The 19,134-nt window shown below is 46.6% G+C and overlaps 1 protein-coding gene across 5 annotated transcripts in view; it reads left to right on the top strand.

The window, feature by feature from the left end:
- The window catches only part of TTC6 (tetratricopeptide repeat domain 6), a 252,004-nt gene that overhangs the window by 168,314 nt on the left and 64,556 nt on the right, over window positions 1–19,134 (top strand). For all 5 annotated transcript variants that reach the window (XR_010793217.1, XM_066608455.1, XM_066608456.1 and 2 more), the window contains exons 25-29: window positions 3,929–4,042; window positions 5,299–5,418; window positions 6,596–6,669; window positions 8,853–9,063; window positions 16,532–16,684. Coding sequence is in view for 4 of the 5 variants with exons in the window: in XM_066608455.1 (XP_066464552.1) it covers window positions 3,929–4,042; window positions 5,299–5,418; window positions 6,596–6,669; window positions 8,853–9,063; window positions 16,532–16,684 (672 nt within the window). In the remaining variant the exon portion in view is untranslated. The remainder of the gene's footprint in view (window positions 1–3,928; window positions 4,043–5,298; window positions 5,419–6,595; window positions 6,670–8,852; window positions 9,064–16,531; window positions 16,685–19,134) is intronic.

Here is a 19,134-nt window from a genome sequence, read left to right on the forward strand (position 1 = left end):
GGCCTGGCGCTTCCCCTGTCTGAGAGTCTGTTAGCGCGTTTGCTAATTCCGTCGGGGATATTGGCTCTTCCATTGAGTCAATCGCTTCTTGGGTAAATTTGCTGGAATTGGCTTGATGTAAGTAATCTCTGATTAGGGCTCTCCTACGTGTCTTTTCCTGTTCTGTCTGTGGTGAGGTAAGGTTGTAGAGGGTTTTATAGTACTCTCGGAATGCCTCTGTTATTTGTTGCGGTAGGTGTAGCGTCTGGCCATTGAGGGCGTAGATGTGTGGGACATAGGTTTTGGCTCTTGTGGTGCGTAGTGCCCGAGCCAACGCGCGGCTAGGTTTGTCGCCGAATTCATAAAAGTGTCGCCTGCACTTTACAATATTTCCCTTGGCTTGTCCCAGACAGTATGCGCGTACTTTCTCTCTTAGTTGGAGCAGTTCAGCTCCTCTTGTATTGTCTTGGGTGGTTTTGTGTGTTGCTTCTAGCGCTTGGATTTGGTCTAGCAGCCCTTTTAGGTGTGTGCCCCGTTCTTTTTTGATGCGGGAGCCAAGCTCCACACACCGTCCTCGGATTACGCATTTATGGGCCTCCCAGACAGTTAGTGGGTCTACCTCAGGAGTGTCGTTTTGTTCAAAGTATTCTTTTAGCGCTTTGTGTAGTTCTTCTGATGTTATCGGGTCCTGGACTAGTGATTCATTAAGCCTCCAATGCCACTCTCTTCTGTGCAGGGTGGGAAGTTTTAGTTTTATTGCGATCAGGGCGTGGCCTGAGAGTGTGATATTGTCTATGGATGCCTCGGCTAGCGTCTGCAGTGACGAATGCTGGAGGAGGAAATAGTCGATTCTGGAGTATGTGTTGTATGGTTGGGAGTAAAATGTGTAGTCCTTAGTCATGGGGTGCAGGATTCTCCAGGCGTCGACCATTTGGTATTTGTAAAGTGTTCTTCTAATCCTACGGTGTGCTGCTGTGGAGAGGCTATCGCTCCCTCTGGATGTATCTATCCTTGGGTCTAGGGTGGTGTTGAAGTCTCCTCCGAGTATCAGAGTGCCCTCCTTGAATTCCTCCAGCTCCTCCAGGATTCCCTCAATGAAGGTCACCTGATTGGAGTTGGGGGCGTATACTGCTGTGAGTGTGACCGCTGTGCAAGCGAGCTTACCTTTGAGGAACAGGTATCTACCTCCGGGGTCGAGACCTCCTTGGATTTGGAGTCTGCGTTCGTGCTGTGGTAGGCGTTTGGATATCTGGCATCCGAGAATCTGGGACATGCGTTTGTGTGGAAGTGGGTCTCCTGGACGAAGGCCACTTGTGCTTTCCTTTTCCATAGAAGATGGAGGATGGAGGACCGTTTCTCCGGGATGTTCAGGCCCTGTGCGTTGATTTGAGGTTATAGAGAGGTTAGCTAGGTCTGCCGACATCGTGAGTCACGGAGCTGAGGGTTGGAAAGTTGGAATATGTAAGTGGGTATGGGGGAGGAGAGCAAGGGCGAGGCGTGAGTGGATGGGAGCTGGGGGGGGGGGAGAGGGGATATAGAGGGAGAAGGAGGGAAGAAAGAAAAAAAAATTTGGGAGGGAGGGGGTTTTGGAGATAGACAAATAACACACTAGGGGGGGGGGGGGCAAAAACAATAACAGTCAGAACTTAAGGCTACTTGTTAGGCTAGCTGCTATGCTATACTATTAATCAGGGCGCCTGTTCCCCCGACGCTGGGGGGGGGGGTTGGTGGAACTCGATTCCCTGATACCCTAAAGTGGGGTGTGCGGAAGTGCACCGGGTCGGAGGGTCCGCGGTCGGGCTCCGCTGGTTGCTAGATCGTGGAAATCGGAGAGAGTCTGTTTTTAGGTCCTTTCGCGGTTTTATGTAGCTCTTCAGTGTGTCACTCCGGTATACTGCTTGTATTGCAGTTCGTATTGTGGGAAACTTGCCGAGGGTGAGATGGATCGGCTCTGTCCAGCAAGCTGAGGGGGGGGGGGGGGGGGGGGATGGATGGGTCGTGTGCGACCTTCTTGTAGAGCGAGTCTAGTGGGGGGGAACATTTTTTTCCCCCTTATCCTTCTCGTAAGGCCCTGGTCAGGAGATAGGAGACCGCATTCTTTTTCCTTGTACTTAGAGGGGCTCGTTCTGGGAGGGATTGTGGTTTAAAGGCTTGTTGAGGTGGTGTCCATGGATTCTGTCCAGTCCGGGACTGGGACTGCCGGGACTTCAAGAAACTTAAATGCTCCCTCAAGGTCCGCCAGTGTTCTGACTGTGTATAGGAGACCCCGCTTTCTGAGGATCAGATGGAATGGGTGGCCTCACTTGTAGGTCGCTTCTGCTTGACGTGCGGCCTTTAATAGCGGGCGGATCTGCCTCCTACAGTTGAGGGTCAGTCTTGAGATGTCAGGTAGAATGGAGATCTCTGTTCCGTTGAATTTGACGATAGTTGAGAGCTGTTGAAAGTCCGTAGATAAGGTCTCAGGTTTCTCTTCTAGGGCCGTAACCCGTTCTGTGAGGGCCTGTACTGACTAACTGTGGCGATAGCCCTATCATGTTTTTCTTCCATGCGCTGCAGATGCGTCTCTAGGTCTGCTTTAGTAGGTAGAGCACGGATCATGATCCATAGTGCCTGTAACGTTTGGGAGTCATCTGCTGGTGGTGCTGTTAGATAGGCTGCTGCCGTCGTGTCGGGATGTTGTGTGGCGCGGGTGTTTGGGACCGCATGGTTGGTCTCTGAGTGTGCACCTTTAGGGGTTGCAGAGAGTATAAGTGGGGTTATTGTACCCTCCAGCCTCACTTCCTCCGTGTTTGCCATGTCCTCCCAGTATGTGTCATGGTTTGCCTCCTGACTGACTGTGTTGTTAGGGACATGGCTCTGTCTGGGTTTTTTTGTGGCTCTTTGTCCTTTAGGGAAGGGGTTAAGTGGGCAGGGGGTGTCATGGGGGACCCTCGGTTGTTTGTTACTGTCCTTTTACTGACCATGTCCTGTGCGTGAGGTCCCCTCCGAGGTGGACTGTCTGCGGTCTCGGTCAGCAGCTGTCCCAGCATCTCTCTGTTCTCCAGCTCTGAACCGGCAAGTTGTCTCCCTGTAGCTTGAGCTTCGGTATTGTAGGGCTGCGGGGAAGTGAGCCGCTTGTTCCTTGTCGGCGTCTTGTTGGCAGGGGTGTCTTCTGGTTCATTGGGGTGCCGACTGTGAGCTGCTGGCTCTGCACGTGGTCCCTGCGCGGGCTCTGCACCTGGTTCCGGCGCCATGCTGTAGGTGCTCTTCCCTGCACTCCTAGATCGCTGGTGTGGGGCGCCCACTTCTCTGTTGCGGCGCTCCGCTGGCTTCCCCTTTTGTTTTACGGCTCCTTCTACTAGTGGAGACTCCTCTCTGTCCGGAGGTAGGGGTGAAGAGTCTGCGGAGGAGCGCGCCGCTGGGGTCTTGTGCGCGCTCTGCGCCATGTTGGAGAGTCTCCTGCCTGTGCCTCCAGTTCCCGTCCCCTGCAGGAATCTGCTCAGCGGGGAGCCAAGGGTCTGTGGCTGTTCTGTCCAGCGTTTCCCCACCGTTGTCATCATCTGTGGCTGTGTCTCTCGGCAGTTTTCCCGGTCGACTGATGGGTAAGTGGCAGCGGAACTCTGAGGTGTGCGTCCTCACTCTCCCATGTCTAGCCACGCCCCTGACTTTTCATTTTTTTAGCCCATATTTGAAATGGTGTCATATTTACTCCAGGCTTATAGCTGGCTGGCTTGGTAACTGCTAAATGGGATGCCATTTGGACTATTTTCACCCCCCCCCCCCCCCAAAAAAAATAAAATTGTGCAATCAGTCGTTCTGCACAGAATCTATTAACTCCGTATCCAGTATTTACATATACAATTGTTTTTCATTCAAAAAATCCTTTAGAGTACAGTGACCTATTTCACCAGAGGTACAACTGTGTAGACTATCATTATACAAGATATAATCGATATTTTGTTCATTCCAGGCGTATAAATTGGCAATTCAAGATTTAACGAAAGCCACAGAGTTGGATCCGTCTTGCTCTCTTGTGTATTACAACAGAGGAGTGTGCTACCATCAGATGAAGATTTATGAAGAGGTGGGAAATGATGAATAAGGGCCTGGATTATAGAGCTGTTAAGCAAGCAAAGGCATATTTGATGGGAAGCAGCCTCAGGAGGACTAAAATAGGTGTTTGAGCAGCAGCTGCAGGAAGTATGAAGACACTCATTTACAATGATATAGGAGCTACAATAACAGTATAGGAAGCAGATATAAAGCTTCACATGATGTGGCTTTGGCTAGCTTGAGAAGATAAAGCCATTTTAGCTGGTTCGCTGGAGTGCCTTACAACCACAGTTTTCCTCAATGACTTAATATCCTCTGCCCATATTTAGAACTTTCTAGATTGTCCACGAAACGCTCACTCATTTGGTTGGTAGGCTATAATGTCTTTCATGTGTATTTATTCGAGAAGCACTTCTTAACATCTACTGTGTTTATATCCCCATAGACACCAAATATCCACCAATATAATTTCCTTTTGGCATACATTTGACCTGCATATGTTGGTATACATTCGCAATGGGAATTAGTGGTAGATATAGACAACTGCATAATTATGCCATAAACGTCCCTCATTGGAATTTTCCTTTTAATGATCACTGCACTTTGAGACTACTTGTGTTAATATTATAGCCAATGTCATAACCACCAAAAATCTAAATCCTTTTTTTTTTTTTTTTTTACCTAAAATCATGCTTTTGTGCTGAAAAAACCCTCTAAAGTGCCGGTCACTAGAAGTCTCCCTTTTATTTGCTGACCACTGCCTGTTGTCAAGTGAGGTTTGTCTCTGGAACGCCAAGACGGAACAAAGGAAGTGGAGGACTAACACTGTTCCGGCGCTGGCTTATGGGCAGATTGCCGGGCAGAAGCAAGTAACCACTGCGGCCAATTAGAGGCCACAGCGTCATGTCCCTGAACTTCTGGCATCATGGTGCCTAGGATATGAGCGCTGATGCAAGGAGCGCCGACTGTGATGATGTGGCCTTTGATTGGCCGCAGCGGTCACGTGCTTCTACTTGGAAACCGACGCTGGGACAGTGTGAGCCATTCGACTCCGCTTCAGGGTTTCGAGAAGGGTTGAGCATTTTCTATTTTTTTTAATTTTATAATGGGCCTAGCTGTTGGAAAAATGTTTATAGTAATTATAAAACCCCTTTCAGTAAGCCCATTATCCACTAAAGCTCCAAAAATGTTTTGAATACTTCAATAAATGAGCTTATTTTATGTTTTTTGATGAGGTACAGTATGGAATACTGTAATGTGTTTTACACTTTCTGTATAATTTTGCAGGCACTGAAGGATTATGGTATTGTTCTGATCCTTGGAGGGTGGAAGGAAGTAGATGTTAAGGTTCTTGTGAATCGTGGATTACTGTACCTTGAACTGCATGACTACGCCAATGCACTAGAGGTATCAAATCATACATCGTCCATTAAACATGCAAGAAATTTATTAGTCTAGTCACATATAGTCTGCTTTTTTGGTCAGATGTACATTGCTCTCTAGATACTTGTTATACACATGAGTGTGCCAGACATCTTCACTGATAATAAGAGTGTAACTATAGTACTAATTACTAGTAAATATTTTATAAAATATAAAAAAAAATAGTAGAAATGATAGGCTACTAGTAGATACAGAGGGAGAAATGGAGTTAGCAGGAGCGTCAAAGTTATATATTTCATTTTGGAGGTGTAACAAGTATGTGCAATCAATGCTGAGTAAGACCAGACCTACTGTCACGTCTGACACTACTAGTTTGCACAAATGTAGGATTCAAAGATGACGTGTAACCAGTGAGTGGTAATATGGGTCTACAAGACAAAGTAATATAGCAGAACTAAGTATACAAAAATATGAAGCATTTCACAGCCTAAATGGCCAGAACCACTCAAACCAGACCAGTTCTTCAAGCGGAGCACCTGCCTCAAAAATGGCGACCCCCACGGCGGAAGAGAGACCGGAGACTGAGATTACTGCATCAAGTACACTGAATCTAATAAGCTGACTAATCTAAGATACAAAGCTGACTAAAACCCTAAGAAAAAAAGCTCTAATCTACTAGGAACTTCAGTCGGAGATCTCTGGTACAGCATAGCAAATACTGTGTTCAGAGGAGGTGGCATTAATAACACTAGAAAGTACCTAATTGGCTGAGCTGACAATCATCCCAGGCAGCCCAGTAGGCAAATCAAATTAATAAAGTTACTGACTGTCTAAGTTATCAATCATTTCAGCCAGTCCAGCAGCTAAATAGCAGAAGGGAAGCCCTTGGCTGCCAAGGGCCGAATGAAACCTGCATATGCATCACAACCCAGAAGTCACTATGCAGTCAATGCTATTACACATGTAGTGTAACAGTATTTGATGAATTTTCCAACATTTTCAAGTTTTTAAGTGAGCATGCTCCAACATATAGGACTGCTACCAAATTGCCATATATATGGTTGAGCCGATTTAGTGCATATCTGGTAAATTCTGTGCCATTTTTAACAACTAAAAACTTTAATATTGACACACTTTAGGTTTGCCTATGTATTTGAGGCTCTTTAAACTGGTATTTATTACATGGGTGATATTTTAACAGGATTTTAAAGCTGTGGCTATGAAAACTCCGGGCGATGTGAAGATCCATCAGGTTATAGGGAACTGTCATCACAGGTACTTATTCAATGCTACAAGTTGGATGATGAGAGTTAGAAAGTTATAGCATTGTAAATTGTTTTCTAGTAATGGTTAGCTAGTCTAATTTACATATGTCGCTACAATTGCATGTCGCTGCCTATAATACATCTTGTTTCTGAATTCACTAGGATTGTTGCACAGACATTGATTTTATACAGGGCATTGCTGTGCAACGTTGGGATTGGGTTTTGGAATAGAGGGAAATGTAGGCATAGTAATGCCAGGCTTGGGGGCTGAGATACTGCCTTGACTTTCTGTTGGATGCACTTGCTTAAACTGACTATGTCAATTGCAAAGCCTGGCTGGGTTAACTGAGGGTAGAAGGTTAACCTAAGAAGGAGGTCTGGTGGGGATATCCAATTGTGCCTAGTGCCTGAGCACTGACATTAGGTGAACTTGAATATTGAATTAAAGGTAATGTAATCCTCTACCATTTTCGGCCCTGTTATGCCTTTTTTTTCCCGGTTAATTGGTAATTTCCCATTCTGCATATAAATGACCCTCAGATGCTCAGTGTCTGTCATTTTAATATCAAATAACATAGGCATCTGCTAGCATTTTTAAATTTTGTGTATACCTGGATATATTGAATATTATTTAACTGGTTAGTTTGATGTTTTTTTAGCCTGTCAGTATTGTGGATTTCTTAAGGCGCTGTTATATACATAATTGATTTTTTTATGCAGTAGTATACCTTTGCTGCTCTCTTTGCTAAGTTGCTTCTATTGCTGAATATAAATCATGCCCTAACACCAGTAATACTTCTACAAAAGACAGAAAATCAACAATCCCAAGTGTTATCAGATAGTCCAAAAATTCTGTGTCAATTGCTGACTTACAAGGTTCCATGTCTACGTCCTTGCTGGACAGACTCAATTTTTTAAAGACTTGAAGAGAAAGAGAATTGTATAGTAATATTAATGCTACTCTATGTTTATTGAGCAAATATTGACAGAAAAAAAAGTGAGTATTTGCTGCGAAAGTACTTAGAAAAAAAGTGTAGAAGAACATATTAACCTTTTCCCTGTCAAATCCAAAGCAAGGCAGCAACTGTGTGAATCCACTGTTCCAATATTGGAACATTGGCAGAAAAAAGGTTAATTCATTTTAATTGTACTGCGAGTTACAACGGCCTCATGATACAATATTTTCAAGATACAATGGTTTTTCCTGAGCCATTGTTCCATGAATCCAGACTCAACATAGAATGCCTCAGAGAGTCCGAATCTGCCACACCAGCACTTTATTTGAAACTCCAACCCATCAGAATGGGAATTGACTGATCAAATTCCCATATTACTGAAGTGCATGCACTGACTGGCTGTCTAATAGCACCTCTCTACAGTACAGTGTGGTAGTACATGAGCCATACTGCTCTTTAGCTGTTCCAGGATGAGTTGCTCCACTGGATAGCAGGAAAGGATACATTATATTTTTCAGATGAACTGTGTGTTGATTTTAAGGGGTGCTTTGACATAACTTACCAGCACCGCCCACTATACAGGGGCTAGTGTGATCTACTTCCGCTCATTACATTGCTTTGGCGCTAAACAGCTGATAGATCGGTATCGCAAGTGAAGGACCCCAGCCAATCAACTATTGATGACATATCCTGAGTAGAGATGAGCGAGCGTACTCGCTAAGGCAAGCTACTCGAGCGAGTAGTGCCTTACGCGAGTACCTGCCCGGTCATCTCAAAAGATTCGGGTGCCTGCAGGGGAGAGCGGTGAGTGGCGGAGGGGAGAGAGTGAGAGAGAGATATCCCCCACCCCTCCCCGTTCCTCCCCACTCCCCGACCCCCGCCAGCACCCGAATCTTTTGAGACGAGCGGGCAGGTACTCGCATAAGGCACTACTCGCTCGAGTAGTTTGCCTTAGCGAGTACGCTCGCTCATCTCTAATCCTGAGCATAGGTCATCAATAGAAATAGCCTGGAAAACCCCTGTACTTTTCTTTACACCCCATTTTATAATACTTCTGGGTGACGTTTTGGTGTCTTCAGAACAAATTACTACTTTTCCATATAGTTATGGTTTCAACATATAATAATTTCAACATACAACGGTCGTGCCAGAACCAATTAATATTGTATGTTGAAGAACTATTATATTTCCTTCTATGTGTTAAGGTGTAGAGATCCATACACTTTCCCTTTGTCAGGTTACAGCAGTATGCAGAAGCAGTGCGGGCATTTAGCCAAGTGTTGCAAATAAATCCTCTGATTCCTGAGGGCTACATTGGCCGTGGAAATGCATACATGGAATATGGGCATGTAGAGGGCATTAAATGTGCCCAGGAGGACTTCGTGAAGGCCCTTCACCTGAAACCCTCATGTATTGATGCCAGAATCTGCCTAGGATATAATTTACAGGTGGGAAATATCTGTTTTTAATGGACTATATTGTATTAGTCTGTAGCTACATGTAATATAAAACTGATATATGCATTCATTAACTAGCTCTAATCACTTGATGTTTCTATAAATGTGTTTTTTTTCACGAGTATAGCTATTTATCATGTTAATGCATCTAGAGTTTGCTTTTCTAGATATAAGACATTAAAAAAATTGTACTTTTTAAAATTATAGTCTATTTTTCTTGTAGTCCTAGACGCTCTACAGCATAGAATAATGGTTACTTTTTATATAGGAATTGCTTCAGGGATAGTTTTATAGCAAAAATTGACGGGAGAGGGTTGTAAATGTATAATATTTTATTTTCATAGTTTTATGTCATTATTATAATCTATTCCCCAAATATTCTGTATTTTCTGCTGCTTTCACACCTATGTTAGGGCTCAATTTAGGGTTTCCGTCTCTCTGCTTTGTTTTTAGAGGAGAGAAACTGAAAAGAAAAGGATCAGTTTTTTCCCCATTGATTTCAGTGAGGTTTAAAACATTTGGGAAGCAAACAGAAAGGCTTCCCTTTTGCTTCCAGTCAGTCATTTTTTTTTAGCAGTCTGCAGTGTTATTTAAATACTGCTGTTATAATTATACAGGTATGATGCATGTCATAAACAGCTTAAAGAGGATCCAATCACCTCTTCTGACAAGCAGGATGTGAGTATACTACTTGCGAGTGCATCACGACATAAGTGCAACAAGACAGAAGTGCATACTGTGTTTCTCCAAAAATAAGACCTACCTAAAATAACCCATGCCATAACCTGATTTTTGGGCGATTTTCAGGGAGGCTTGCAATATAAGCCCTAGTTACACTCTTATAGGCCAACCATAAGATGCAATGGGGTGTAGAGCCACACCATGGAACGTAAAAAGCAGAACAAACAGTCTTGCAGTGGAATAAAGGCTTTATTCATGTTGTGAAGAAGAATCCATACAGACAGGTTAAGTAAATTATTCACGTGTTTCAAGTCTCAAGAAGGTTTTGTTCTATGACTAAAACCCTACACTAGGTCTAAAATGCGTGAGTACCTGCTCTGTCTGCATGAATCCACTGCAAGCATGCTGGACTGTTTGTTCATTTATCCTTAACTTGACCAAAACTTTTTGTTTTAAATGACTGGATCAGGGTAATAATAATAATAATCATTGTATAGCGCCAACGTATTCCGCAGCGCTTTCAAACATAGGAGAAACACAGACAATACAACAATTACATGTGATATACAATCAGTTTGAAATAAACAGGGTAGGGGTGGTACAGGAGTTACAATGGGAGGGATGAAGCATGGAGGAACACAGGAAGTATGGGAATTACATGTGGAAATCGGATATTAGAAAGTAAACGTGGTGGCAGTATGGAGGTGAAGGGGTAGAAGTCAAATGCGATAAGCAGGTTGGAAGGTGTGGGGAGGCATAGGGAGGGGCAGGGGGACTAGGTCAGGAGATTTGGTATGCCTCCCTGAAGAGGTGAGTTTTTAAGGCGCATCTGAAATTTTGTGCATCGGGACTTGTCCAGATGCCTTGGGGTAGAGCGTTCCAGTGGATGGGTGCTGCTCTGGTGAAGTTCTGTAGGCAAGCATAAGAGGGTCTTGCTAGAGGGGTGTTTAGTCTGAGTGTGTTAGTTGATCAGAGTGTGCGGGCTGGGTGGTGTACGGACAGGAGGGAGGCGATGTATGGTGGCACGGCGCCATGGAGAGCTTTGTGGCTGAGGAGTTTAACTTTAGTTCTGCAGTGGATAGGCATCTGAATAACGGTTGGATAGAAAAATGAGCCTAGTTGCCGAATTTAGTATGGATTGGAGTGGAGCGAGTCTGGTGCCAATGAATAGCGAGTGGCAGTCGTCGAGTCGAGAGTGGATGAGGGCGACAACGAGTGTCTTTAGCATGTCCGTGGTGAGGAACAGCCAGATTTTAGCAATATTTCAGAGGTGCATGTGGCATGTTTGGCCAGAGATTGGATGTGGGGGGGGTAAAGGAGAGGTCAGAGTCCAGCGTGATCCCAAGGCAGCGGGCATGCTGTCTGGGGGTTATGATGGTGCCGGTTGGAAAGCAGAAAGATGAGAAGGTAAGTTTTAAAGAGGTTAAGTTTGAGAAGAAGGGAGGACATAGTACAGGAGACAGCGGACAGACAGTCAGTGATATTTTGGAGGAATGGTTCGGAGATCTCATGGGAAGAGGTGTACAGTTGGGTGTCATCAGCATAAAGATGGTATTGGAAGCCGAACGTGAGGATAGTTTCTCCAATTGAGGCTGTATATATAGAGAAGGGGACGGAGGGCCGAGCCCTGGGGTACCTCAACAGTGAGAGGAAGTGGAGAGGAGATAGAGCCAATGAAGGAGATGCTGAAAGAACAGTCAGAGAGGTAGGAGGAGAACCAGGAGTGAGCAGTGTCCTTTAGGCCGATAGAGCGGAGCATAGTGAGAAGAAGGTCATGGTCAATGGTGTCATATGCAGCAGAGAGGTCAAGGAGGATTAGTAGGGAGTAGTCGCCTTTCGACTTCGCCGTCATCAGGTCATTTGATAATTTTGTGAGGGTGGTTTCAGTTGAGTGTAGAGAGCGGAAACCAAACTGCAGGGTGTCGAGGAGAGGGTTGTCAGAGAGAAAGCATGTGAGGTGGAGTAAACCAGGTGTTCTAGTAATTTGGAGATGAAGGGGAGGTTTGAGACGGGTCTATAGTTGGTGGCATCAGTCAGGTCAAGGGTTAGTTTTTTAAGCAGAGGGGATATGATGGAGTGTTTAAATGAGGGAAAGGTGCCAGAAGTTAGGGAGAGGTTGCAGATGGTGGTGATGTGCGCAATGAGAGCTCGGGAAAGGGACTGGAGGAGGTGAGAGGGTCGCTAGCGCAGGTGGTGGGGCAAGCAGTGGAAAGCAGCCTGGATGCTTCTTCCTCTGTCGTTGGTTCTAACATAGAAAGTGAGTGGGTGCTGGATGCAGTGCTGAGGAGACTGGGATTGGGGTTAGCCATGCAGTTTTTGAAGATTTCTTTTTGGATGTTGTAAATTTTTTCTTTGAAATAGGCAGCTAGTTCTCCAGCACTGAAATCCGTCATGGGGGCCTATTCTTTAGGGCTGAGGAGGGAGTGGAAGGTGTTCAAGAGTCGTTTGGGGTTGTGGGATAGTGAGGAGACAAGAGAGGTGAAATAAACCTGTTTGGCGTGGTGAAGGGTTAGGTAATAAGTTTTATGAATTTGAAGTGGAGGAAGTCTGTGGGCAGCTTTGATTTTCTCCACAGTCGCTCGGCGCACCTAGAGCACCGCCGGATGAAGCGCGTTTGGGACGTAAGCCGAGGTTGCCGTGGTCTGCGGTTGACTGCTTGGGTCATGGGTGGGGCCGCTTTGTCCAGGGCAGGTCTGAGGGTGGTGTGGTAGTGTTTGGCTGCTAGGTTAGGGCAGAGGAGAAGAGAGATAGGGGACACGGAGGACTGGATGGTCTCGGTGAACAGTTGAGTGCGGACGGACTGGAGGTTCCTAGAGGTGCAATAGATAGAAGGGTCACGGGAGATGCTAGGGTGCCTGATGGAGAAAGAGAGGAGGTTGTAATCTGATAGTGGAAGGGGGAGTTAGTAAAGTGATAGGCAGAACAGAGATGGAGGAAGATTAAATCAAGAGTTTTGCCGTCTCTGTGAGTGGGGGAGTCTGAGATATGTGGTAGGCCGAGGAAGGAGGTACGTGTTAAAAGCCGGGAGGCAGATGAGATGCTGGGGTCGTTAGTAGGGATGTTGAAATCAGCAAGGATGATGGTTAGGATTTCACAGAAAAGGAAGTGGGGGAGCCAGGCAGCAAAGTGGTCTAGGAACAGGTGGGTGGGACCTGGGGGCCGCTAGATAACTGTGACACACAGGGACAGTGGGCGGAAGAGTCGTAGGGTGGGGACTTCGAATGTCTGGAAGGTGAGCGAGGGAGCTGAGGAAATGACCTGGAAGCTACTGTTCGGCAAGAGGAGGATGCCTACTCCATCGTGATAAGTCAAAGCAAATGCAGTAGATTCGTTATAAACACATGTACCAGTGTATCATTTTAAAATTCAGTATGAAGAGTACCGCACAAACTTGCATTTGTGGTGATGAATAGCTCCAGGGTATTGTTCCCTTAACAGGTTTATATTTCCACATCATTTAAACCACCTTTTGCTTCATAGATTTCATTACATTACATAGCGATTGTTGACAAGCTTTTCATAGAATCTGAATGACTTTAGATAAGCACCATTTCCTCGCCTTCTCTGCATAGTACACAATATTACTGATGTTAATGTTTCATAAATTGACTATGAATGTCTTTAAAAGCCCTTCACTAGCCAGGGATAATGTATTTTCCATCAGTGCATGTAAAGTAATTTATTTAGAAAAATATCCCTCGATTTAAAGTAAATGTTCCCTAATTTTCCTTTCATTCCTATCATATTACACTGATGCTAATGGACAGTTTTTGTCAGTAATCCCATGGAAGAACATTAAAGCAATCTTCTCTTCATCCTGAAATGTAGATTGTACTGACCTGCCAGGGAAATGTAGAACATTTTCAGTTTCATATAGTGTGATTGAGACTACTATCCAACTGTAATATATCATTGTAAGGTGGAACACTGGAGTGTATGTTATATCTATGCCATCCATGAACAATGTTATACAGTAGCACTCTACTAAAGATTTGGTCTCTTCCTCCATGATGATGCTTTATGCCACAAAAATCTACTAGCGGATCATCAACTATGATAAGATACGCTATACAGAAACTACCTATATCATTGTCAATTTCAGTCTGTAAAACACCACTCATGTGAACATAAAAGTGCTAATTGATTTTGTTGTGGTACCATGGGGGTCTCTCATGTGGTACCATGGGGTCTAGTTGACTCTAGCCTTATTCATTGCTGTCCTACACTATTAAACTTTTACCACACAAGGGTTAAACATTATGGTTTGAAGCTTGTTGGTCGTGGATACTTTACAGTTTACATATCTTCACTGTATATACAGTACTGGTGTTGAGTGAACCGAAGCAGTAGAACCCTGTTTGGGGTTGAACTTTACTAAAAATTCGGTTTGGCACAAAACCAAACCGGGTTTTTGGCAAAGTTCTACCCGAAACGGAGTTCTACTGGTTCAATTCGCTCAACACTAGTACTGCACACTGGTGTATAACACTGTCTAAGAGCCAAAATAGCCTAGTGTTATACAGAGCTTTTATGGCTCTTAGAGAGTGCAATACACCAGTTTAAGGCCTCATGTCCATGGGGAAAATCAGATCCGCTGCGGATTTGGGCTGCGGATGCACTGTAATTGTCTTTTATTTTTCATGCGGGAGATGAATTGAGCTATGTGCTGTATGAGCTCCCGCACGCGTGATCCGCACTAAAATGAAGCATGTCCATTTTTTTTCATGCTCCAGAAATTTTTAAATTCACTTTTAAATACCATCTGCGGGTATTTATCTACCCGCGGGTGGTCAATGCATCCCTATGGGGCGCAGATCCGTGTGCGGGAAAAACGCTGCGGATTTTAAGGCCTCATGTCCACGGGCAAAAGAAGAATTAAAATCCGCTGCGGATTTTAACTCTTCTCCTGCCCGCAGATCCGCACCCCATAGGGTCAATAAAAGTGATTTTAAAAAAAATGGAGCATGAAAAAATCTGGACCATGCTCCATTTTCGTGCGGGTCTCCCGCGGATCTGGACGGCTTCCATAGGCTTCAATAAGAATTAACTCACCCGCAGCGGGCCAGGAGGGTCTTCTCTTCCTCACGGCCGGGTCTTTCTTGCTTCGGCTCGGCGGATGTGTCCGGCACATGCGCGCGGCGTGCCGAGTTCATCTGCCGACCGAAAAAAAAGATCCGGCCGTGAGGAAGAGAAGACCCTCCCGGCCCGCTGCGGGTGAGTTAATTCTGTTAAATTCCTATTTTAAGCGCTCATGTCCGCGGGGCAGGAGGGACCCGCTACAGATTCTCCATGGAGAATCCGTAGCGGGCCTGATTTTCCCCGTGGACATGAGGCCTTAGGGTTTTGGTTCAAATGAATTAGAACCGAACTTTTTGCAAAATTCGTCAAACCGGCTGCACCAAATTTTTCAAATGTTTAATCATCACTATAGAGTACAAATACACCTAACAGCCATAGCATTAAAATCCCCTGCCTAATATTATAAAAACAGCTCTGACCCATTAAGGGTGACTACCCACTAGCGTTTTTTTCTGCTGTGAATTTGCTCCTATTTTTTCTTCCAATTGTCAATGGGACTTTCTAATGTTAAAAACGCAAAGTTGCGATGCATTGCGTTGCGGTTTTAACATTAGGAAGTCACATTGACAATTGGAGCAAATTTGCAGCAGAAAAAAAAAACGCTAGTCACCCTAAGACATGGATTTTAAAAGCTCTCTAAGGCCTCATGTCCACGGGGAAAATCAGATCTGCTGCGGATTTGTAACGCGGATTTGGGCTGCGGATGCAATGTAATTGTCTTTTATTTTTCATGCGGGAGATGAATTGAGCTATGTGCTCTATGAGCTCCCGCACGTGTGATCCACACTAAAATGGAGCATGTCCATTTTTTTTCATGCTCCAGAAACTTTGTAATTCACTTTTAAATACCATCCACAGGTATTTATCTACCCGCGGGTGGTCAATGCATTCCTATGGGGCGCGGATCCGTGTGCGGGAAAAACGCTGCGGATTTTAATTCTTTTTTCCCCATGGACATGAGGCCTAAAGGTGTTCGCAGCAGATCCTTTAAATCCTGTAAGTTGTCTGTTGGGGCCTCCATGGATTAGACTTGTGTTTCCAGCACATCCTACAGATATTCAGTTGGACTCAGATCTGGGAAATTAGAGGTCAAATCATCCCCTTGAACTCAGTCATGTCCCTCAAATCATTCCTGAACAACTTTTGTACTGTGGTAGGAGGAATTATCCCACAGAAAAAGACCACTGTCATTAGTGAATACCGGTGCCATGAAGGGGAATACTTAGTACTATGACAATGTTCAGGTAGAATAACATCCACGTGAATGCCAAGACCCAAGGTTTTCCCAGCAGAACATTGCCCAGGACATCAACCTGCCTCCGCCAACTTCTTCCCGTAATGCATCTTGCTCCTAGCTGTTCCCTAGGCAAGCTGCACATACACAGACTTCCACATGATGTAAAAGAAAGTGGTACATCAGACCACTACCTTTCATTGCTCCATGTTCCAGTTCTGAAGCTAACACCATCATTGTAGGCACTTTAGCAGTGAACAGTGGTGCCTTCTATCTTTACACTTGTCCATATTTTCTGCTTCCAACACATCAACTTCAAGAACCCATTGTTCACTCGTGGTCTTACCTAGCCATTGTCCCGAGATAATCAGTATTGCTTCACTTATCAGTGGTTTTGATGTTATAGTTGATTGGCGCATATGCAGCGTATACTATGTACTCAGCTGCTCTTTCTACATTTTGCAGGCCCAAGGACGACTTCAGCAAGCTTGGAATCAGTTTACTGTGACCCTGGATATCGATGCAAGAAGCATGTTAGGATTTGAGGGTCGTGCTATTGTAAATTTGCAGATGGGAGATACATTTGCTGCTCTGCAGGACATGAATGCTGCATTGAAGGTGATCTTGTTAATGGCACATCACAAGTCTGTGTATTATAAGCATATATTAGTCATGTAAGGTTTATCCACTGACCATAGTACTTTTATGACCCTATAATTTTAAATGAGTCTAACACACTGGGAATGGAAAGATTCAAAAGTTTCTAAATAAAATTTTTCTAATTGTGTAAATCTGTCATTTCCCCCTTTTTGCCTAGAGTAATAATGCCCCCCTTTTCAACCCTATTAGTAAAAATGCCCCTTTATGCCACAAGAACACAATATACTCATCTCTCTTACTTTCTCGTCCGTATCATTGGGGGCCACAGCCTAGACCATGGGATATAGCCACTGCCCTAGGAGGCGACACTAAGCAAAAAAGTGTTAGCTCCTCCCCACCTGGCTATATCCCCCCTGCAGGCACTCAGCTAATTAGTCTTTAGCTTAGTGTCTGCTAGGAGGCAGACGTGGAAAGAGCTATTCACGGGAATCCGGGGAGTCGGGGCTTTTCCCTGGCTCTACTGGCCTCCCAGGGGAGACGCAGGCAGGGGGTGTCTCCACCACTACTGCGGCGTCTCACCCAGAGAAGAAAAAGGGGCCCGACCATGCAATGCGCATCTGAGTCGGTTACCCGCCAGCCATAGGGCTCCCCCTCCCTGGAGTAGCGCACTGTCTGACGGTGACGCGTAAGGGGCAGCACTGCTGGAGCAGTCGACGCACGGGGCAGGCTGTGGCTCCCAGGACAAAAGACACCCTGCTTGGGACTATGGACAGCGCGGCAAACATTCCGGCGCCACACGGACGGCGCATACCTTAAGGAGCATCAGGACGGCGGCAGCGGTGATGGCAGCGGCGAAGGCAGCGGCGGCGGCAGCGGCGGCTCTCCCGGCCAGGGATAGAAGCTTGCGTGTTGCAGGACGCCGGGGTGCCGGCCGGCAGGCCACTTCCGGGCACGGCGCTCCGGGGGGCGGAGCGCCGTCGTCACGGCCGGAAAGCGTCACTCCGGGTCGCAGGGACGCTTCCGGGGCAGGCCACGCCCCCTCCGACCGCGGCGAGTTTAAAAGGGACCGCCGGACAGAGCAATGGCCGCTCTCTGGGACACTTGCGTTTGTCTGCACCTCTGAGCCCAGCACCTGCAGCTCTTTGAGCACACAGCAGCCTTCCAGCCGTTCAGCCCTGCAGTCCTGCAGTTTCCTTCTGCAGTTTCCTTCTGCTACGGAGAAAGCACCCGGACAGCAGCAGCACCTCCTGTCTCGGGCACCAGCAGCAGTAACAACTCCGCAGCAGTCCCTGCCACAGCACCTGCCGGGTCACCAACGCCGCGAGATCGTGTGGTACACCAGCGTCGACTTCCGACAGCATCCAAGCGTCAGGACCAGAGGCTCCAGCTGGACCGGGGGAACCGCAGAAACAGCTGCTAGACCGGGTAAGCCCTGCCCAAGGCAGCACTTTGCGGTGTTCTCCCCTCGCCCTCCCCGTCCCCCCTGCAGGCATTCCTGTAACGGTACGTAGCTTACCCGCTACCTGGGAATTGTTTTCTGTTGCCATGTCTGACCCTAGATCAGAGGGTTCCAGCCCGGCCAAGGGGAGGGTGAAGCATTACGCTTGCACTACCTGCAGCGTTAAGTTCGCTTGCGGTCAAGTCGACCCCCGCTGCGCTAGATGTGCCGCGGTGCACGCAGCTCCAGGGACCCCGGTGCCCCCCGCCGCCCCTGTGGAGCCAGGGCCCGAACCCCAATGGGCGAGGTCCCCGGCCGCTGCCGTTTCTGGCTTGGCCACATCCTCTGCGGCGATTTTACGCCGGTTAGAGCCCAGCTCAGTCGCGTCCGCCTCGGAATATGCACGAGGGAGGGCACACAAGAGGAGGAGGTCCCGTAGCAGCGAGGACACTCCCCATAGATCGCGCCACACCGGGAGGTCGTCTAGACCCTCAAAGTCCAGACGATCCAGGGACTCTCATGGGTCCAGGGAGTCCGTGCATACTTACCATAGATTAAGGCACTCTTCACGGTCCCGGTATTCTGCGAGAACAGCCCGGGCTCGCCATGAGTCCCCTCGAGCATCTTGCTCATGGGCGTCCCAGGACACGGCCCAAACGGCAGGCGAGGGCAGTGGGTCTGAAGACTACGACCACTCTGCAGGCTCGTCAGTTTCGGAACTAGACGAGGAACAGGTGTCGCATCTAGCCAGCCTAATGGACGGCCTGGTAGTATCCATAAGAGAAACCCTCCAAGTAATGGAGGAACCAGTGGAGACGCCTTCTTCCGCGGTGTCATTTAGACGGCAGAAGAGATCACGACCGGTCTTCCCAGACCAGCCGGATGTTTCGGAGGTCCTTAACAAGGAATGGCAGAACCCGGATAAGAAATTTAGGCAACCCGGGAAGACTTGGGAAATTACATATCCATTCCCTGGGGGCCTGAAAAAGGGTTGGGCGGTACCTCCGGTAGTTGACCCGCCAGTGTCGCG

This window comes from Eleutherodactylus coqui, chromosome 6 (genome assembly GCF_035609145.1).
Source record: "Eleutherodactylus coqui strain aEleCoq1 chromosome 6, aEleCoq1.hap1, whole genome shotgun sequence".
NCBI lineage: Eukaryota > Metazoa > Chordata > Amphibia > Anura > Eleutherodactylidae > Eleutherodactylus > Eleutherodactylus coqui.